The sequence below is a fragment of the Sylvia atricapilla genome, chromosome 3 (assembly GCF_009819655.1).
Source record: "Sylvia atricapilla isolate bSylAtr1 chromosome 3, bSylAtr1.pri, whole genome shotgun sequence".
In the NCBI taxonomy this organism is placed as follows: Eukaryota; Metazoa; Chordata; class Aves; order Passeriformes; family Sylviidae; genus Sylvia; species Sylvia atricapilla.
Window position 1 is genome coordinate 78,023,435 of NC_089142.1, and position 20,008 is coordinate 78,043,442.

At 37.0% G+C, this 20,008-nt stretch overlaps 1 protein-coding gene across 4 annotated transcripts in view; it reads right to left on the reverse strand.

Annotated features, from left to right (window-relative positions):
• Nucleotides 1-20,008, reverse strand: part of LOC136359341 (baculoviral IAP repeat-containing protein 6) — a 175,252-nt gene that overhangs the window by 112,169 nt on the left and 43,075 nt on the right. The window contains exons 13-30 of one of the 4 annotated variants that reach the window (XM_066315910.1): nucleotides 19,792-19,952; nucleotides 16,826-16,915; nucleotides 15,427-15,558; nucleotides 14,997-15,175; nucleotides 14,409-14,539; nucleotides 13,405-13,566; nucleotides 13,157-13,288; nucleotides 12,771-12,868; nucleotides 11,464-11,611; nucleotides 7,117-7,250; nucleotides 5,869-6,003; nucleotides 5,147-5,334; nucleotides 4,172-4,486; nucleotides 3,689-3,788; nucleotides 2,980-3,194; nucleotides 2,606-2,814; nucleotides 1,961-2,307; nucleotides 694-913 (exon numbers count right to left, since the gene is read on the reverse strand). In XM_066315910.1, coding sequence (XP_066172007.1) covers nucleotides 694-913; nucleotides 1,961-2,307; nucleotides 2,606-2,814; nucleotides 2,980-3,194; nucleotides 3,689-3,788; nucleotides 4,172-4,486; nucleotides 5,147-5,334; nucleotides 5,869-6,003; nucleotides 7,117-7,250; nucleotides 11,464-11,611; nucleotides 12,771-12,868; nucleotides 13,157-13,288; nucleotides 13,405-13,566; nucleotides 14,409-14,539; nucleotides 14,997-15,175; nucleotides 15,427-15,558; nucleotides 16,826-16,915; nucleotides 19,792-19,952 — 3,096 coding nt within the window. Of the gene's footprint in view, nucleotides 1-693; nucleotides 914-1,960; nucleotides 2,308-2,605; nucleotides 2,815-2,979; nucleotides 3,195-3,688; nucleotides 3,789-4,171; nucleotides 4,487-5,146; nucleotides 5,335-5,856; nucleotides 6,004-7,116; nucleotides 7,251-11,463; nucleotides 11,612-12,770; nucleotides 12,869-13,156; nucleotides 13,289-13,404; nucleotides 13,567-14,408; nucleotides 14,540-14,996; nucleotides 15,176-15,426; nucleotides 15,559-16,825; nucleotides 16,958-19,791; nucleotides 19,953-20,008 lie in introns of all 4 variants that reach the window. The other 3 variants (XM_066315909.1, XM_066315908.1, XM_066315907.1) reach the window with 3 other exon arrangements.

The window sequence follows — 20,008 nt, forward strand, 5'->3', positions numbered from 1 at the left end:
TTCCACATCTGAAACAAGATCTCATCTATTTTATTTCCTATTACATATTACGGATGGCAGAGAAAGAGAATTAAATCAATGGATTCTTATATCCTTGAATTAATGAATTTTAAAAAGACACAAAAATATAGCTGTTGCTATTCAAAAAGAAGGCAGAAAGCGACTAAGCAGCAAATATATTTGAGTAAAATAAAATGCTAACATTTAGAATATTAAAGATCTCAATCAATAATCTGAAATAATCAATACATCTAACATTCAGTGCTCAACTCGGCACGTTCTTGCTCTTATGTCAGTGCAATCTTTTGCAGTGAATGCTAATAGTGTACCTTCCAGTCCCAGTCCCACCTGGAAATACTGGAGAAGAGCAGCTCTATGACGAGGGTACATTTAAACCTGATAAAGCAGAAGGCCATTTTCAACACTGGGGAACAACCCTGCTAGGTAAGTGAAGATCTCCAAGTAAGAAAAAATAGCAAATATTTGTGGTGTAAGAACTGAATAGGTACAATAAATAACTACAATTCAACATTTATCATCTGCAGTACTTTTTTGGGTCTATTTCTTAAAATCAGTGACAACCATGGCTAAGTAGCCTTCAGTCCCATTTTGTCAATTCTAATGCCAAGTTATGAATAACAGAATTACTTCAGTGATCCACAGGTAATGTATCAATGTAGATTTATACCTTACCTGTCTTGTGGGAATATGAGAAGTTGTTCTGAATTGTATAATTCCTGCAGTACGTTTGAGAGAAACTGACCCCACCACCTTTCTCCTCCACAGAGCTGAACAAGCAGTAGACCAGTATGCAATCGTATCTTGGGGGTTCCACTGATACACAGGTGTTTAAATAACTCTTCACAAGCTTGAGCATGAAAAGTACTCTGTAGAACCACAGGAACTGAGTGCCCTTTTAAGAAAAGAGAACACCTCTGTTTAAAGAGACAGTGACTTGAAAGCATATGAAAAAGTTTGCATTAAATTTTTAAAACTACTAGAATTAGATTAATTGGCACAGGAGTAAAGGAAGTGGGAACATATGGGGAGATGGTGATTTGTAGGTAACTCAAGGACAAGGCCACTTGGTCAAAACCAAATCTATACTACATCAGTACAAATACCCACACAGAATTTACACAAAGCAAAAACCAAACCAAATCATGCTTTAGAACAAACTGCCACAGAAAATAACACGACAACCTATTAACAGAACAATGTTCCCTTTTTTTTTTTTTTTTTTTAAATACTACCAACTCCTACTCAGCTTTTTCAATTTTAATTCTTCAAGACATCTTTCAATGGCAAGCTTAGGAAATAAATTTTTGATATCCAGTAAAGATTTTGTGAACTAAGGAGAAATACTGTTTTCATGAGTTCACTGCCACCACCACGCTCGAGGCAATTTCTGCTTCCTTGGCCTCCTTTTAACTGCCTAATCCCTCCCCAGCATTGCACAGGCCTCAAAGCTCACAGATCCTTTCACAAGGTGATTCTGCCTGTGACAACCACATGACTATTTTGCCTGGGCAGTTTTTTGTTACTTCAGCAAACTGGATCATCCCACAGAAGCATCATCTGACAAAAAGAATATGCAACCAGGACTACACAAAAGTGAGAAGGACCTTGACACCTTCTCCTGTCCTTTTCAGAAAGGGGTTAGGCCAGCTTGGTGCCACTGGTAACATTTGACAATGTATGTAATCAGCCTAAAATCACAGTAGATGTGGCTTGGAGCAGTCTGGTCTAGTCAAAGGTGTCACTCTCCATGGCAGGGTGTTGGAACTAGATGATCTTTAAGATCTCTTCGAACTCAAATACCATTCTACATTTCTATGATTCTACATCTAAACATAGTTTAAAGGCCTTATAGTAGAAAAGTGAAGATCAAGAAATAAAAATACTTGGAAATTGTTTCTACTAACATGACAAAAGAATCAAAACCTCAAAAAATACTGACCATTGGACGAATGTAGCAAACTGAGCAAAGTATCCAGTAAGTATCTAATGATGGTGCGCAACTGTTCTGTGGATGACATCTGAATCAACTCTTTTGGATCAGATTGTTCCTTCAGTGTTTTCCTGCTTGCACCTAAAGCTACTTTGAGTCTCTGAACAGCATGATGAGCCAAGTTGAGTTGAAGCTGCAGCTGAATGCAGTCCTGGTAAGCAGAAAATACTCTGCTGTCTTCTTCTACTGCCTTGTCTGGCTTTCTCAAAAAGTACTGGGCATTGTTAGCACTATTGAGTGGTGGCAGGTCAATACTCTGCAGGAGGATTTCTAACCGATGACAGGCCAAATTGTACCTAAAGGGAAATAATCAAAAAACACAATTCGATACACATTAGCAAACAGCAATACATTTGACAATCACCTTGCCAGAAGACTACTTCTGGTCCAATGTGAATGCATTGCTAAAACACACATGCAAAAAATACAGTGTAGTCTTTGTTACTGCTATAAAGGTATTCACAACAACTCCATACCAGCAGAGTGTTTTTTGGTCTGAACAATATAATGGGAAGGAAAAAAATCTGTAACATTATGATATCCCTGTTTTACATTAATAATAATTAGCAAATACACCTTTTATTTTTTGCTAACCTGCACTGTATGTCTTCTTGCAATGCAACCATCATTGCCAAATGTTGATCAATTTCTGGCTGATTTGCTGCTTCACCCTCTCCTCTGAGGGGATCATGCATTAGCTTCAGCTCATTTTCAAAGGGTAGGATATAGGTATGGCCATAATAAAATCCTAATGGGATTTTTGCTCTGGCATTTGTGCTACCATATCGACCAATGACAGTGATCTGGAAGAAATGATGCAACTATATTGTAACACAATTGTATCAAAACAGGAAAAATAAACGCCAAGTAAAAATACATTAAAAACTGATAGTAAACGAAAGTTTGGTCTGAAGAGAGCTGAAAATTCATGTACTAGCAAACATCAAGAACCTAAAAGATTTTTTTACCTTCATAAACCTGCAAACTGGGGGTGGCAACAAATCATGTAAAATAAGTGAATGTGTGCTAATGTCAGTAGCCACTACCAGTCGCCTTCCATCTACTTCTTCTCCTAAGGTCCAGATGTCAATGGACAAAGAAGCCAAATCTCCACAAGTGGGAATCAATACATCTGTCAGTAATATAGGTCTTCCAAAATCCAGGGTCACAAATCTTCTTGCTCCTAGGTGAGGAAAACACAGGATTGCCTGAAAGACCAGTGTGTGCTAACCAGCAAGACATGTTACTTCTCAAACAATAAAGCCACTGCTTATGTGTTGTTCAAAAGGTATATAAAGGTTTATGCATTGTTGAAAAGGGATATTTGTACACTTGAGGCTAAAAATAGCTGTACAATCTCAGAAACTCTCACTACAGCTTGAACACTTTGAGAAGAAAATTTTGGCATCAACTTAAATGAAGCTGTTTTGCTTTTTATGCATTAGTTTTGAACAGGTGTTCTGTTGAGAGACCCAACATATTGCCCAAGTCTCCAGGATTTTTCAACTATCACCAAGCGGTAAAACTCATAGATATTATAGAATGCAAACTGAGAAATATCTTTACTCTGAAAGCTAAGAGAGACTGTAGCTAAGCAACTTATTTAAAGGCTCCAGAAAATATTCCACTTCTTACTAGAACATGTGTCAAAACTATTATTAGGAATTGTGGTTTTACCTGAGTGCATTCGCTCTATAATAATTGACTGATGAGGTGGAGGTTGAAGAAAATGTGAAGCATGAGATATTGCAAGAGCAAGGCCAGATCCAAGTGGATTCTGAGGAGTGGAAAAACATCAGTAAAATTAAGTGATTAAAATCTATTCATTTATTGTGAGCTGTTAAAGATGTACCATTTTCACACCACCTCACTACACTTAGATTTGAGCATGAACCATCAAACACTAAGTTTGAACTACTAAATTCAAAGGATTAACAACTCCTTACACAGTCAAGCTAGCTCCAATAAAGAGAAACCATATGAGGTACTATAACAACACTATCTTGCTTTCCTAAATTCTTTTCATATGGTATAAATTTAGTAATATAGTTTTCACATCTCACCCAAATAAACATATATTTACTGGTACTCAAGTACAAATTAAGACCCTGGAAATGCTTACAGCATCTTGTTTCTCTGAGAAAAAGAAAAAATAATTACCGTTCTAGACTTGCTTGTATTTTTGTTATGTGCTGCAAGGTTAACTGTTGGGGGGTCAATGACTGAACCAGGAAAAAGTTGAGCAAGCTCTGCATTAATAACAGCAGAAACTGCTTCATTAGGTGGAGTCAGAGGTGGAGTCATGAAGAGAGGAGTTGTTTTTGGGGTGGGTGGAATGACATCTGAAGGATGAATGAAGAACCCTGGAGCTGCTACTGTATTAGAAGGCACAGAGTTGTGAACAGGACCAACTGCTGATGCTGCTGCTGCCGCTGCTGCTGTTGTCTGATGCAGTTTTGCTTCCAGCTTTGCTTTCTGTGGAGAAGATGAAAGCAAGGTATGTAGCAGATAATGTCACTTGTGAATACGGGAGTAGCACTTAGCCACAAGTTCAACTTTGATTATACAACTGCATTTAATAAACCTAAGCTACCTTCAATATAGCCAAGTTGGATGACCAACTATAAACTGAAAAATTAAACTATTAAACTATTTAATTTTACTCACAAGCTGAGGAACATGAGAAATTAGAGGAATAATAATAATAATAAAAAAAAAACAAAACAAAAACCCCCTACCACTGAACAGCAAAGTAGAGTAAACACAGCCAAGCACTGGCCAACTAACAATGGCTTGGCCAACTAACAATGGCTTTATGACTGGCACTTCCCCATGTCAGCAACTGTGCTTTTCATTTCAGTATGCTTTTTCAATTTCAGACTGATATACTTATGAAGACTTAGTTTTTATTACAAACTCCCAACCTATCCTTAATATACACAAAAACTATGTCTGAAAGACCAAAGCAGCATGGGAGACACTCCCAGCACTTTGCTTAAGCAGAGCAAACCAGAGTGCTGAGCAGCTCCTTCCTCAAATACACTAGGGAGAAAAAAAAGGCAACTAGCTCTGCAACTACTTTCTCAGCTTTCAAAGTTTAGATACAGCACTAAAAAGAGCCAAATAGCCTCCAACCTGTTGCTGAAGCTTCAAAAGCTGCTGCTGTTTCTCTTGCAACACCTGGAGCTGTTGCTCGGCTGAGGCCATTGCATGAGAGAGAGACTGCAAAGCTACCTGGGCTGCTGAACTCAGTGCTGTCGAGGCTTCCCCAACTGTTCCAGAAGAGAGGCCACCAACTGCTGGGGTAACCCCAAAGGTACTCACTGGCATGAAACAAACAAACAAACAAAACAAAACATGTATGTAGAAATTATAAAACACACCTTTAATTCCTTATTAATTGTTCAGAGTGATGTAAAAACAAGAGAAATATCTTTTTATCCAGTTCCTGCTACAAGATAACATCATCTTGAGTTACGAAGTGTATGGTTTATAGACTATGCACATTGGTCATACATGTACCACTTGAAAAGCCACCTAGAAAAGCTCCAGAATTCTTCAACCATAAAAGGTTGTAAGGCAAAGATACAAGCTTGCAGGTTATACTCTCCAATAGAAACAAACAGATTCAAATTAGTATTTTTTAAATCCACTTTGTTTGCCAAGATCCAAGAAGTTTAACTTCACATACAGAAATTATTTAAGAAAAAACAAACTACAGAAAAAAACATTTCAACACAACTGCAAAACCACAAGCAATCAGTTTGTCAAGCAGTGCCATTATGTTCAATTTCAAATGTATTTTGGAACTATGCTAAGTAGAAAAAATGAAAAATTGTATATACCAGTAAACGTACTTGCATCGTCCCTTTCTATTCTAGTTCCATCACTTGTTGAAACACAGGTAAAGTGCAGAGGTTCAACTTCCAGAAGTCCAGTAAGGGAAGTAAAACTACCTTCAGCAGCTGCACAGCTACTTATTTTCCCATTTCCTGAAAGAGAAACACGTATCTGCACAGTCAGCCAATGTTTTCCTGATAGCGACATTTCAAGTAATGAAGTGTCAAAAGGGACAACTAACTATAATGCACATATTTCATTAGTTCCTGTTGTAGAAGAAACATCTTAACACTATCACTATTCCTCAATGTAAATTGAAGTATATTTTTAAAATGATAATGCTGTCAAATCTGAAGAGAGTATATTAGTAAGTCAAACTGTCAACTGTGACAGATGCGCAGTATAACTTTCTTAATTCCAGAAATAAATTATATATGGATGCTCCATTATTTCTACACTGAAAGCAAACTAGTTTGCAAAAATACATTGATGTTACCAGAAAGGGAGAGGAAGAAACTGTCAGACCAACTAAGATCATACCTGAATTTAGTATGAAACCCAGATGATTAATCAATATCGAAACAAACTCACAGCGCTCGTATGCAGGAAGGGATAGGAAGGAGAAAGACAATAGCACACAAGAGAAGGAAAGGAGTCACTATGACTGATGAACACTCCTGCTATGAAAAGAATTTCCTGACAGGTAAAAACTAAGTAGTTCTTTAGGCCATTGCAGGACCTAAAGATTCACTTATGAATTAACCTGAGAGGACAGACACAAATATGCTTTTCAGGTATTTTAACTCCTCTAATACTTCATTAAACCTTTATATTTAAGTAGAGGAATGCCATATAGCATCTTCCCAATTTAAGAGAAATCCATTGCCATCCATCTAAATGTCACTTAGATTTCCTCTGCCTATGAGTGTTGCTAGCCTAAATGAACAGTAACACGCCTCAAGGAAGCCACTTGAAAGAGGTGACAGATGATTCCTAAATGACTGGAATCATCAGGGAATGAGAGCAGCCTCTCTGTCTAATCTTTACTCTGAGATATTCTACAGGATAAGAAAATAAGAGATTTCAGAAAGAGGCTTTTTCTCCTTGGCCTAAGGCCACAGGAAATGTAAACGATACCATGAGCAAGAGAACATCTTGGACTTCAACTTGGCTGGGTAGTATAAAATCACATCTTCATGAAAAGAAAACAGTACAACAGAGATTCACCAATTCTACCACAATCAGTCACTGCTAGACATACATACCTGACAGAACATCAGACAAATCAATTTCATCCGACTGTACTCCAATGCTGCTGTTGTATACATTTTTACAAGAAGAGCCACATATTTCCAAATCAAACAGAACTGGATCAAAAGGTGAACTGTATAATCCATATCTGCAAATAAGACAAACAGCACCGTTCACACAATAAGAACTCATACAAAATTATTTACAGTATTAAAAGGCCAAATATTTCACCATCAGGATTTATTATATTCCAAACTATTCTGTTCATTCAACACATCTTAGAAATTATCACTTACTTATACTTCATTACAATAATTTATTGGATGGAATTTTCAGAGTTTATAATGCTAAGTAAGTAACTCTTCATTACTAAAGAGTTTGAAGGTGTTTCCAGGACAGTATTACATAACACACAATCACACTAGGCATGGAAAACAGAACTACAAGCCTTAGACAGTGAGCTACAGCAACACACACACCTGCACATGATAAATGAGACATTAGTCTGAAGTCAATAAAGACACAGTACTGTTTCAAAACAGAAGAAATTCCACCTCAGCTTGCTCTTCCAGCTGAAGTAAGAATTAAAAAAGGAAATGCTGCTAGGCATACCAATCAACGCTTGTGATAAATACCTCAACAGAAGGAAACTCGTAACATCTACTCAGGCACTGCCGGAGGGTCAAAAATAGCACCTTCACTCAAAGTGGTCCCAAATCAATTAGGGTTTTATAAGCCAAGAAAAAAGAAACTCCAAAGTGATATCAAAATCAGTGGGGTTTTTTGTTCATTTGTAGTTTTGTTTGGAAATGGTTTTTTTTAGTGTTCACCAATACCTATTACTAGCAACTGAAGGAGAAAAGAATGGAAATCAGGCCAAATTACTAAGCCAGAGTAGAAAGAAAGGAATGCATCTGTGTAGGTACAAAAGTGAGAAACATAACACTCTGCACCTTGGCAAGAGACAGAAGACATCTGAAATATTTTCACAAACGCACCAGCAGGGACAGTAATTTCTTCCACTTCCTTTTCCCTCTGCCTCTGAGTAGTTTCTCTTTACTAGATGAGGTAAAAACCCCCAACATGCTGAGAAGGCTGGAATGTTTAAATGTCTTCTTTGATTAAGTAATCAAAACAGTGCAAATGTCTACATTTACACTTACCAGCAACAAGGTAAAAACATATTCTAGACTTCTCTGAATTTTAAAATGCTTCCACATTAGCTGGGCTCAGTGCTTTTGGCCACACACTACTATGACTCTAATTACCAGAAAATGATGAATGATCTTACAAAAGGGCAATAATTGCTACAGATCATCTGAGAATTACAGATCAAACCATTTAACATTACATTTCCCAACCAAGTTACTTACAAGGCAGCAAATTTATAATAACTTTATTCTCAGAACACTCAGAACAACACAGGATAGACTTGGTTGCTCTTTACAAGCAGCATTAGATGTAGCCAGTGCATCCTGCACATCCGACAAGACTGATGTGTTTGCTGCCTGACCTTTTTTCATATGCCAGCCAAGACAACATGTTCCTGTAAAGTGGCTACTAAAACACACAAAAATGCTCAGGCAAAATTCATTGTGGTAGCCTCACAGCCTGCTTTGGACATCAGATTTAAACATTCAATAAATCAGGTCAGCTCAACACTAACACTGACTACTTGCATGTTTTAAATAAAGAGTTTGATTTATTAAGTAGGCAGGTCATAAAATATCAAAATTCTGCAAGAGCGTTGTAGAGTAGAATCAGAATTTGAATGTACTGCAGAGGGTTTAATCTATTCTGTCCAACCCAGATTTATTTCAACAAGAACAGTGCCTTTTACCCGTTCTTGAGCAGGAATTATCACGTTCACTGTTTTAAGCTTCATTAGCAATCCTTTTCACAAAAGGATATAGAAGGTGCATCAACAAAAAAACAAAGACTAAATCAAGAATGTCATGTAAAAACTCATCAATCACCTTATTCATCTGTGCAGTAATGAACATAAACCATGCAAAATATCTCTTCTGCTTCATTCATCAGAGCCCTCAACTGGAATAATGTCTAAAATTTTGTCTATCACAATACAAAGAAGATAAGGACCAAAGAAGCTCAATGAAATGCTTTAAGAATGACCACAGATCTGACGAATACAATGAAGACACAAATACACTCCAGACACCCAGAACTTGTATAGACTGAAAGAACCTGCTCTCCAGTGCCAGTGTGGGCAGGACACAAGAACTAAAATTGCAGCAGGAAAGTTTTCAGAATAGATGTGAGCAGGAGACAGTTCAAGTGCTAATGATTATAATTAAACCATGTAATACCTTTCAATATTTAGAAAAAATTAATTCCATGACTACATCAATCTGGTACTTTCAAGAACAGGTTGGAGAAATTTTCACAGATTTGCTAGAGACAAATGAACCAGTTTTCTTGTAAGACAGCAAAAAATCCTGTCTGAAATCCCCTCTTTTTGTTGTTTTCTGAACTGCAAATCATGTAACCCACCCTTCTGGCCTTATCCTAGTAAGTTCTACTTGATTCATTGCAGCACATGATAGTGAAATGAGTATTACTCTCCCATGAATGTGCAGATCTGCTAATCAGACATCTGCTTTTACTGATTACCAGATGTTAGGCTATTGCACCTGGGACCAATGATAAAGAGGAAAAACACAATAGTATAAACTCTGCAACACATGCACACAAAAAAGATAGAATACAATTCAGGGAAAGGGAAAAAGGGGAAAGCTATGGCTGCCTACTAATTTTTCTTTAAAAAAACACAAACCCCAAAACCCAAAAATGACAGTATTCTCTTCATCTATAGGCATATGAAGGAAAGGCCCACAAATTTTGCTTGAATTAGTAAACTAAAGCAAGAAATAGCCAGTCCTTGCTAGAGAGCTATTGTAATCAAACAAGGAATTTGCTGCTACTCTTTAACTACCTATGGGGTTAGAGACTTAAGAGAGAAAGCAAATTAAGTTCCAAGAATGAAATCAGTATAACACTGTCTAGAAACATTCAGAAAATCTAAGCTTGAAGGACATCAAGAATGGGCTCACATCAGAAACTTTCCCTTGCCATGCAGACAGTTGTGCTCACCAGAAGGTGATCTGAAATGTCACACGAACCAAATTCAAAAGTAGGCAATTGGAAAGGAAGAAAACTTTCTATTTTAGTATATTTCTACTTTTCTGCCTAAAGAATATACTTGGAAGCAATTTATATGAAGGAACAACTCATTTCCCACAGAAAGGTGCCATTCTCATGTCAAGCGCAATTTTCAGATTTTTCTCCTCCATTTGGTTCACTTCACTTTATTTTTCAAAATTCTCAGTTTTTCCAGAAACCATTTCTATTGCTGTGGTAAGTCTTCTAATCAGCTGCAAGGGTTTCAGACAGTGAAATAAATTAAGGCCTAAGTAGAGAAATGCAGCAGACAGCAGGGTAAGGATCCATGTGTAACACCCAAGACTAAGTTTTTATGAAGTATTTTGGAATGATAGTTCTTTAAAGACAAAAGAAAAATAAAGAGATACTCCCTCCTCCACACCTTCCCTTATTACATTCTCTATTAAATTTTCAATTTTTTTTGAAAATTCTTAACTTATCTCCACCAAACCTTTTCTGCTTTGATCTTGCTTGACTTTGATGAAAACTCTTACACTCAAACCACAACTGAAAGATCTGTCAAACAGCAGTATTTTTCCTTCCCCATAATACAGCTTTGGAAACTGCTAAAAAACTGAACCATCAGAAGTTTCCTTTTTGTACCATGTAAATCCAAAGTTAAATGGCCAATCAGTTCAATATGTAAGAGAAGCATGAAGCAAGCATCACAGTCCTATATACGTTGATATTTTAATTTACAGTAATTTCAAAGAAGAACCTGCATCCTTAGTAAATTACTCCAGGTCCCTACACCTAGAATAGGGCCTTTAGAAGAAATAATGGTTACATGTATGGTCAGCCTACTGAAAGACTGTAATTTTGTGAAGCACTATGCCAAACTGAAACTTTTCTGTATACTTCATTCCCTCTAAGTGTCAAAGTAGGACATGCTGTGTTAGACCTTACACTAAAAAACATAAATACTAAATTAAGGATTGCACAGACTTCCAACATCACACGCACATTTGTTGATTTAAAACGTGAGATAGAAATAAAATTCAACTTAAATTCTGCACAAGTTAAAACTGTTTTCCAGAACTTTAGCAAATTAATCCTTGCTCAAACAAATACAGGAAAGTGTAACACACAATCTTTATCAGAACACCAAAGGATGGCATCAGACAGTTCTTAGGTTTGCTTTTATTAAGTTGACAACTTAATAAAAACACCTTTCTCAGTACCTTGTTTGAAGTAATGCTTCCATTGGTGTTAGGCGATCCTGCAGCTGCCGGGACACCGCAGTCAGCAATGATGCACAAGCTGTGCTGCATCCTGCCAGATCTTCATCCTTTACATAGTTCAGCAATACAAAATACCAATACACAGATCCTGCATTAAAAAAAAAAAATCAGGTGAAACACAATATAAATTTTTCACTGAGAAAGCATCCTTTGAAGGATAATCAATGGAAGTGATAATTATCTATCCAGTGGTTACTGAATATAGACTAGGAGATATTCTACCCCTTCCCCTTTCTTGAGAGACTTCAACTAAGAACCATTCTATAATCGTAAGTTTCTACAAGTACTTCTGATTCTCTAATCAACTAACACATAATTGAAGGGAAAAAAATTCGCAAGAGACAGCTTTGCATACTTCTTTCGCTGCTCTTGCCCACAACAATCAAAATGCTCTTGATATATTATGGTGCTCGGCTTAGGGGTTCCAATCCCATCAGAGCCAACTCTTTTCCTCATTTCACCCTCTGGTTCTGGTTGCTGTCTCCTTAATCTGTATTTGCTGGAGGCATTGCTTCCATACAAATCAGTTCTGAGAGTACAGCACAATGGTTCTGTACAGAAACACAAATCTCAGCTTCCTCCTTCTCCTTCCCTCCCTGTGCATTCCATACCCTCCACAGCACTGTGTTAAGTGTTTTGACCTGGGTGGTAGTACAACAAGCCTTTTGAAATGTAAACTAATTTTTCTGCAAGATCCATTGGTGATGCCAAGCTAGAAACAATTCAACAATGTCCTAGTGTGAAAAGCAGGCCTTGCCACCCAAAATACGAGGGTGAAGTCATCTTCCCATTCCATCTGGCACTCCAGATGCTTCAACAAGGTGCTAAGACACCATTACACTGCAATGTAGATAAGGAAGAAATTTTATTTCCTTTAAATTTCCTTGTAGTGCGGAAGAATCAGAAGTGGATTACTAGTTAAACATCATTTTGATGGCCAAGTTTCCTGTTATTAAAAAATAACAGACCACCCTGACTGTCACTTATGTCAACAGAATCTGTTGTCGCTAAACACCTTTCAGAATTCTTAGAAAACTTACTTAAGCTCTTCCAAAAATGTCAGCCTTCATGCCCTGGTTTAAGCAAGCTTATTTGCTTAAAATTCCACCAACTGCAAATGTCCTCCTCATGACCAGATCACTTCAAGGTGCATTTTGAACAATTATCTCATTCTGATTTTACGAGAGAGTCCAACAAAACTCAACAAACAACCAATGTACAGTGTATGTTTATGACTCCATACTTACCACCTGTGGCAGCAGCAGGCAAAAGAGGCATATTGTCGAGTAAAGCTTTTAAAAGAACTGATCCAAAACCTTGCTGACTTGGGTCACACCTCCCATTGCTACAAAAAAAAAAAAAAAAAAAAAAAAACCACAGACACTTTAAAATTTAAGGAAGTAAGAATGAAGAATGAAATCTCCTCCAGAAGATGAAGCTGAAAGACTGATGTTCTCTGCGGTCATAACATAAACACGTATTTCCTGAACAGAACATCTACCAGATCTTGTTGCTTTATGAATCCAATGTCAAACAGTAACAAACACGATGTTCAGTTCAGAATGCATGCAAATCCCCCAAATATAAAACAGAAATAAACAAAAATAAATATATGCAAATAATTAGCACTGACCTGATGCATAGTGCAAGAAATCGTGCACATTTGTGAGCTATGCTCCGCCCAGCTTCAAAGAAGCAAACACGTATAATATCAGAGACACATTTACGTGTTTTGGAAAGCAAACTGTCATTTCCCTCCTTTGAGCTGTGAAAACAAGTTGCGTACTTTAGACAATTATATAAAACTTTTTTTTTTTTTTTTTTAAAGTAAACTGATACTGAGAAGTAGCCACAATGGTTTGAACGTAATTCCTCCCTTACCTGCCAGGGCCATTTGAATATACTCCGGCCAACCAACAAAGTGTGTCGAGTACAAGACTCTGAGCATGTTCTGTAGTCAGACTGTCCTCAGTCTTCTTGCAAAGAGTGGTGAGCAGCTTCTCATGGAACTCTGAAAACTGTAACATGGCACACCGTTGAACTCTAGGGAGGAGGGGAAGGAAAGAAAAACCAGAATTATCCATTATGGCCATTCTCCAGCTTTGTATCCTATTTTAGGAGCAGCAACAAAGAGAATCCTAGGTGAAAGTAAAAGCAGTACACAATCATATGCAATACTTTCTGTGCACACACTCCCAATCATCCTATCCTGTCTTCTGCTCACAGAACTTCCTACGTTACAAGACATCTTGTAAGCTATGAAAGTTTTCCCCCTATTTTAACTTGCCTAGCAATTTCTAAACCTAAACAAACTTTCACCATCTACAGGACTCTTATCAGCTGTTTGCACATACCTCTTTGCAGCCTTGTTGACCTCTTTATGCCAGTTACAGCCAGGGTCACCACTGCAGGGTGGCAGCTTGTAATACATTTTAAATACTGTATAACCTGTATCTGAGTCTGCTGTACCAAACCAAAAACTTCAACCACTTCTTTGTGAGCTGAATTTCATTCTAAACTTTTTGATAAACTATACAATTTCTGCTGTAAGAAACAAGGCAATGTGGAAATAGAAAGGAAAGATGCTTCCTTTTAAAAATGGATCTGTTTTACCAAGGAAACTTACTTACATTTGCCTCTTGAAGTCAGGCAAAAAACCCCACTCAACCTCACTCATATAATTTCATGCATGGTGTTATTCTACCACAACTTTCACAGCATAGTGCCCACTTACTTGCATTTTACAGGGTTTTCCATCTAAAATAAGCCTATGAAATGACAACTTGAAACAGTATCTTGACCTGAGGAATTTGAAGAACTAAGCTTTTTTATGAGAAACACAACTAAAGCTAGTATTTCTTCAGAATTAAAAAACACCTACTAACCTTTCCTTTGAAATTGAAGTTTTTTTAAATCTTCTAATCGTTACAGAGACTTCTTGAAGTAAGTCACAGCCTCGCAGATTATCTGATTTTCTTGAAGAAGTAGTAGCTTCAATTTTGCTAGATGGCTTTTCCTTATATTTTCAGAGAAAATAACATTCATAAATCACAATGGTTCTGATTTTATACCTTGTTCAATGAAATGCATGCAGTTTGCTAAGATCTCTCCATTTGAGCATTGTACCAAAAGAAACAATTTTTATTTGCTAATTGCTTTGATATAGAACAATACACATCTTCACAGCAGGGTAAGACCTATCAATGACTGAAAATACTCAAGGAAACAGAAGTCTCAAAAACAAGTGTTCAGATTGTGAAAGTGGCAGAACAGACCTTTTCAATTAAATCTGCACAAAAGAAACTACTTAGAAATCTTGCACTCTAATTCTTGAAGGTGTCAACACAGTGTCACCTCTTTAGAAAGTAGTTTTTAATGGATCTTAATTCTGCTAACAGCTGTTTCACTTTCAGATGACATGAGTCATACCAAGTCTACAACTAACATACAAATCTTCCTTGGCTATTCATTACCTTGCCTGCTGCAACTTTTGCCAGCAATGAAGCAAGTGAATGGCCCTTGCTTGTCTGAGGTTTTAGAGGAGGTATTCTAACCACTGGTCTAATGCCACCATTGCAGATTTCTTCTGTTCCTCTGTCATTCACTGCTTTGACGTGAATTAAAAATGAACGATACTTGCCACCAGCCATGCCTAAAAGTGGACAAGAAAAAGGGAGGGGGGGAATTTGTACAGTTTAAACAGATTGCAAGTAGCAAACAGAACAGATCAACCATCTTAATTGCAGCAGTTTATCATCCATTTGAAACGGCAACTGACTATGGTGTTACACAGCAAAATTTGTCAATGTAAAAATGAATAACATACCTATGTCTGACTACAGAAGTACAAGGTGCACTTCAGTCACACAGGTTTCATGCAAATAGCATAAAAAACACGTTTACCTTTAACAAGCTTTGGACTTGTTAGTGTCAACATTCCCGCATGTCCTGATAAATCAAGTCCAGTAGCCAGCCATACTGGACCACAAAGTATATCTTCCTTGTGTTCCTCCAGAAATGGACACAGTCTAAGACCTTACAAAAACATGAGTAATATAGACTGTGATTAGCCATGATTAAGTCACGAAATCTGATCATTCGCATGGATTAAAAATGCACCATGTCAAACTCTGATCACGAAATACATATAACTTTACATTAAAAATTACTTCAAGTTCACTTTAAGACATTTTCCAGTGAAATTAATTGAGGTAAATGACCATTTAAAAACCATTTTCAGTTGCATTATATGGATTAATATATATGTTGACTGGCTTATAAAAGCCACAAAATACACAAGTATTTTGTGTATGAAATAAAGAACCAATATATACAGAGCCACAATCCTTACTGGGTTGTAACTGAAGCAGGACAACACTGTTTAAAAACAAAACAAATAATAAATTTTAAACAAGGACAGCTTTATTTCTTCTAGAAGGACAGCTTGGTTTCTTCTATGGGATACAGAAATTATTTAAATCATCTTCACTCATCTGCTGCTCCTTTCTCAGCATGAAACACCTCCTTTCAGCACCTTCCTCACCCCTGTGATCCTTCCCCTCATCCTCTGTAACCCCTCCTTTCTTGGAGTCATAGAATCATAGAACGGTTTGGGTTGGAAAGGCCCTTGACAGTCATGCTCTACACAAGCCTGATTACATGAGAGAAAAGAAGGTGCAAAGACTGTTGAAAGGACCAAGAAAAAAAACCATAGCTCTAGAACTGAGTCACTCCAACTGTCAAATTTTAGTCTGCAGCTCTCCTCACTCAGACCCACTCACTGCCTTTCACAGCCCAAGACATTTGTGGAAAAACTCTAGCTAACAAAAAAGTTACAAGAACCAGCATAGTCAGTGTGATGTGGCCTAGCTATGAATTCTTTATGTTCTGTTCTTTATTTTCTTGGTTTACTGTAGCAACCTCTACAAAAGCCAGGTATGCAAAGAAAAATTAGATTAACAGTAGCAAAAGAACCAAAGTAAATACTGCTGAAACAGGCTAGCAATTTAAGTTAGAAAGGTTCCACAGCAATCTACTTGATTTCTAAATTCAAATAAATATTAATCTGCTAGTAAGCACCAAGAGTCTCCAGTAGTTTAGGACATTTCTGGTGTGTTTGTGTTAAACTTTCAACTCATACAGCAAACAGATCAGAGAGAAAAATAACTTCGAAGACAGCGGAGAAATTATTCTATTTTAATGTCTGAGAAATTTTTTGCAGAGGAATTCAAATTTATCATTAAAAGAAGAAAAAAGCAAGGTCCTATTTTAACTGAAGTATAACAAGATCAACAAAACTTACATTGTGGTTCCTCTACATCCATATACTGCATTTCTTCACTGAATTCCACCAGTCCAGGCTTTCCATTTCTCTCCACTTCAATATTATGAGCTGGAGATAAAGGAAATGTGATCTGTCTATCTACTGCTGCTTCTGGAAATAAAAACATTAGCATGATTTCAAACACTGTTCAAGGCTCAAGAAAAACAGAAGTTTTCATAGCAAAAATAGCAACTTTCTGCCCAGAGCAAAATTTCTAATACAAATTCCTAAGCATACAAAGACATGCTTTTCATATGGATTGAAGCTGCAGCAAATAGTTAAAAAAATAGTATTTCTGAATGACCTGTGAAGAGCCTGTTTTGTTTTAATAATGCCCAAATTCTTTTCCCCTAATAATCAACTGCAGATAACTCCTAGAGCAGTTAGATTCCAGTACTGAAAGTTTAATAATTTAAACTTAAAATAACTGGATTGTTCCTGCTGAACATCAAACATTATTTTGGTAATACTTAAACACAGCCCTTTTTCCAATTAAATGGATCACATGAATTATAGATGAAGAGGACATGCAAGCAAATTAACATGCAGCATATACAATGAATTAACTGCCAGACCAAAACCATTAGTTCCCGACCGGAAGAATTATGTCTGTGGCATTCCCATTACTATGCACGACATATTTAACTGTTTCCAGAGCTCCTGTCATAAAAAAAAAAAAAGACTGAATAAACTCTGCCCTGCACATCTTCCCTATGTCTCATTATCTTAAATATTTTGTTCCTTTCTCTCCCCATGGAAGGAGAGAAGCTGGGGGTGAGTTAATTGAATTTCAGTCTGTGGTTTTTATACATTTCTAAGAGCTATCAAACAATGTTGAGTATTACTTCTCCCTAGGACTGGAACATTTTGGTTAAGATCTATCACAGATATAAATTATCTAGCTTTGTCTTCCCTTATAATGAAATCATTAGTGTCCTATTATTTTATTCAATAGTGCACAGGAAAAAGGCAAATGTCACTAAAGTCCATTTCCAAAACTCAAGAAATTGAAACAGGGAAGGAAACAACTGCAATGCAGCTACACTTGGGAGAAGATGTTGGTTAGTTGTGGATCTCCAATCTCACTGAATAAAAAAGAAAAAAGACTTTGCCATGGCTGCCTTGCAGGTGCTCTGACACTCCCCAGTCCTTTCCAGACTGCCTGACCCCCCATTCAACGCCTTTTCTACCTTGTAGCCGAAAAAAGCAAGTTCCAGTATATTGCATATAAAGAAGTGAAATGTCATTTTTCTGGAAGAGCTCTGTCATGCCTTTTGATCAGTATGCTCTGCTGAAAAGCATTCACAGAGAGATCTGGCAATTTAGTTCACAGCTAAATCAAATGTCTCCAAGGAATTACCAACTCATGGAACTGTTTGCGCAGAAGTGTTTAAAATTGAAGCATTAAGGAAAAGAGTTTAGCTTTTCTTCTATTGTTTTGTTCCATATGTGAAGATTTTCAGATAAATTCTGACATCCAGATCTGCAAATGGACTGAAATCACGCTAAAAACAAAGCAGGTTCCATTCAGGAGAGAAACAGGGACAATCTATTCTGTGTTGTTTTTTTTTTTTTTTTTTTTTTCTTTGATATAGAACAAATTTCTTCTGCATGTTAAGATTAAGGTTTTACAGCAAGCATTAAAAAAAAAATTAAGAAACTGAAGGAATTCCTGTTGACTGCTGTCCTGCAGTCACAGCTAGCACTTCTGTCAAATCTAAACCATCTTGAACCCTAACAGAATAGGCTTTTCTCAAACAATATTACTATGCTAGAATATTTTGTCCTTGGGTAACAACCAGTTTACAGTATTTAAGGGAGCATCTCCAGCACATTTTTTGATTTGAAACACTGGGGGATGCTACAGAGCGAAGTTTTATGGAAGTATGTCAATGATCTCTGAAATGCCTATATTCCTTTTTGAAATTTACAGCTGTTACTCTTGTGTTTAAGTGGGACGGTCTTATGTAGCAATTAAAAAAATAGGAAAAGGGGGGAAAAAAGAGCTTGCTGCTCTCCTCAACACATTTTATATCCAGCAAGCAATTTAATAACATCTGACAGCAAGATTTCTCTGAAATAACCAGTTCCCAGAAGCATTTGAAAAAGAGGAGGCCAGATAAAGATAAGCAATTAATGCCTCAACAAAAGGAGTTGCAGCATGTAATACCTTCAACTCCTAGCAGACAAGGCAGCAGGACATGACCTGAATGCTCTCATCCCAGGAAAATCCCAATGGAGGCACTTCCACATCAAAGAACTGACATTTCAATTTATGCTATCCCCTCACAGGTTCTCTGAGTGCTAGTAAGATACGGATTCTGGTTAGGAGCCTTGCCAAGGCAAGAGTACTCCTAACTTTGGTCTACTCTGTCAAAGTTGCAAGGAATAAAAGGTGAAATGACACTGCAGCTTTCACGTAACTTAGTTAATGAGCCAAATGATGAGAGAATTCCCAAGGAAGCAACAGGACTTTTTACTTCCACCAAGAAAAGCCTTGCTATTTTCTCACTGGTAAATAATCTCCTTCTGTGACTTGGAATAATTTAGTGTATTTTTTTTTTACTCTATCGAGACCTTAAAGGAGCACCATTTATTTAATCAGTCAATTTCTAGGATGATTTACAACTGACAACTTATTTTTAATGACTGTAGGATTCATGCAGGACAGAATTATAACTGAGTTCAGTCTTTTTGCGCTATGTACTTTTATTTGTATAAAAGTCAAGATTTTGAAACTGTTTACCCAGTTTATCTCCCCAATTTACATTCAAGCATGATAACTGAAAAGAGCTCATGACAGTGAGAAACAGAATAAATCAGTAAAAGTGAAATACTTACACAATTACAACAGATTTTTCTGATACAGGTCACAGAGTTTCTCTAACTCTCATGAGTTTGAGAAAATAAATAATATTTTGAAGGGTATCCTAGTTTTTTCTTACCATTGACTTTCCCTAAGCCTGGAGCTTTATTTTTCAGTAAAGTCACTTGAATCTGGGGAATGTTTGTGATGTTCGAATTCAAAACAAACTTGAAGTCCACATGGCCAACCATACAAGCTTTTGGTAGAACCAGTTCAAAGACATGCTCATCCCAGCTGTTACTGTCAGGAAAAAAGAAAACAATGACCCAGTGTATAGAGAAAATTCCAATCACACA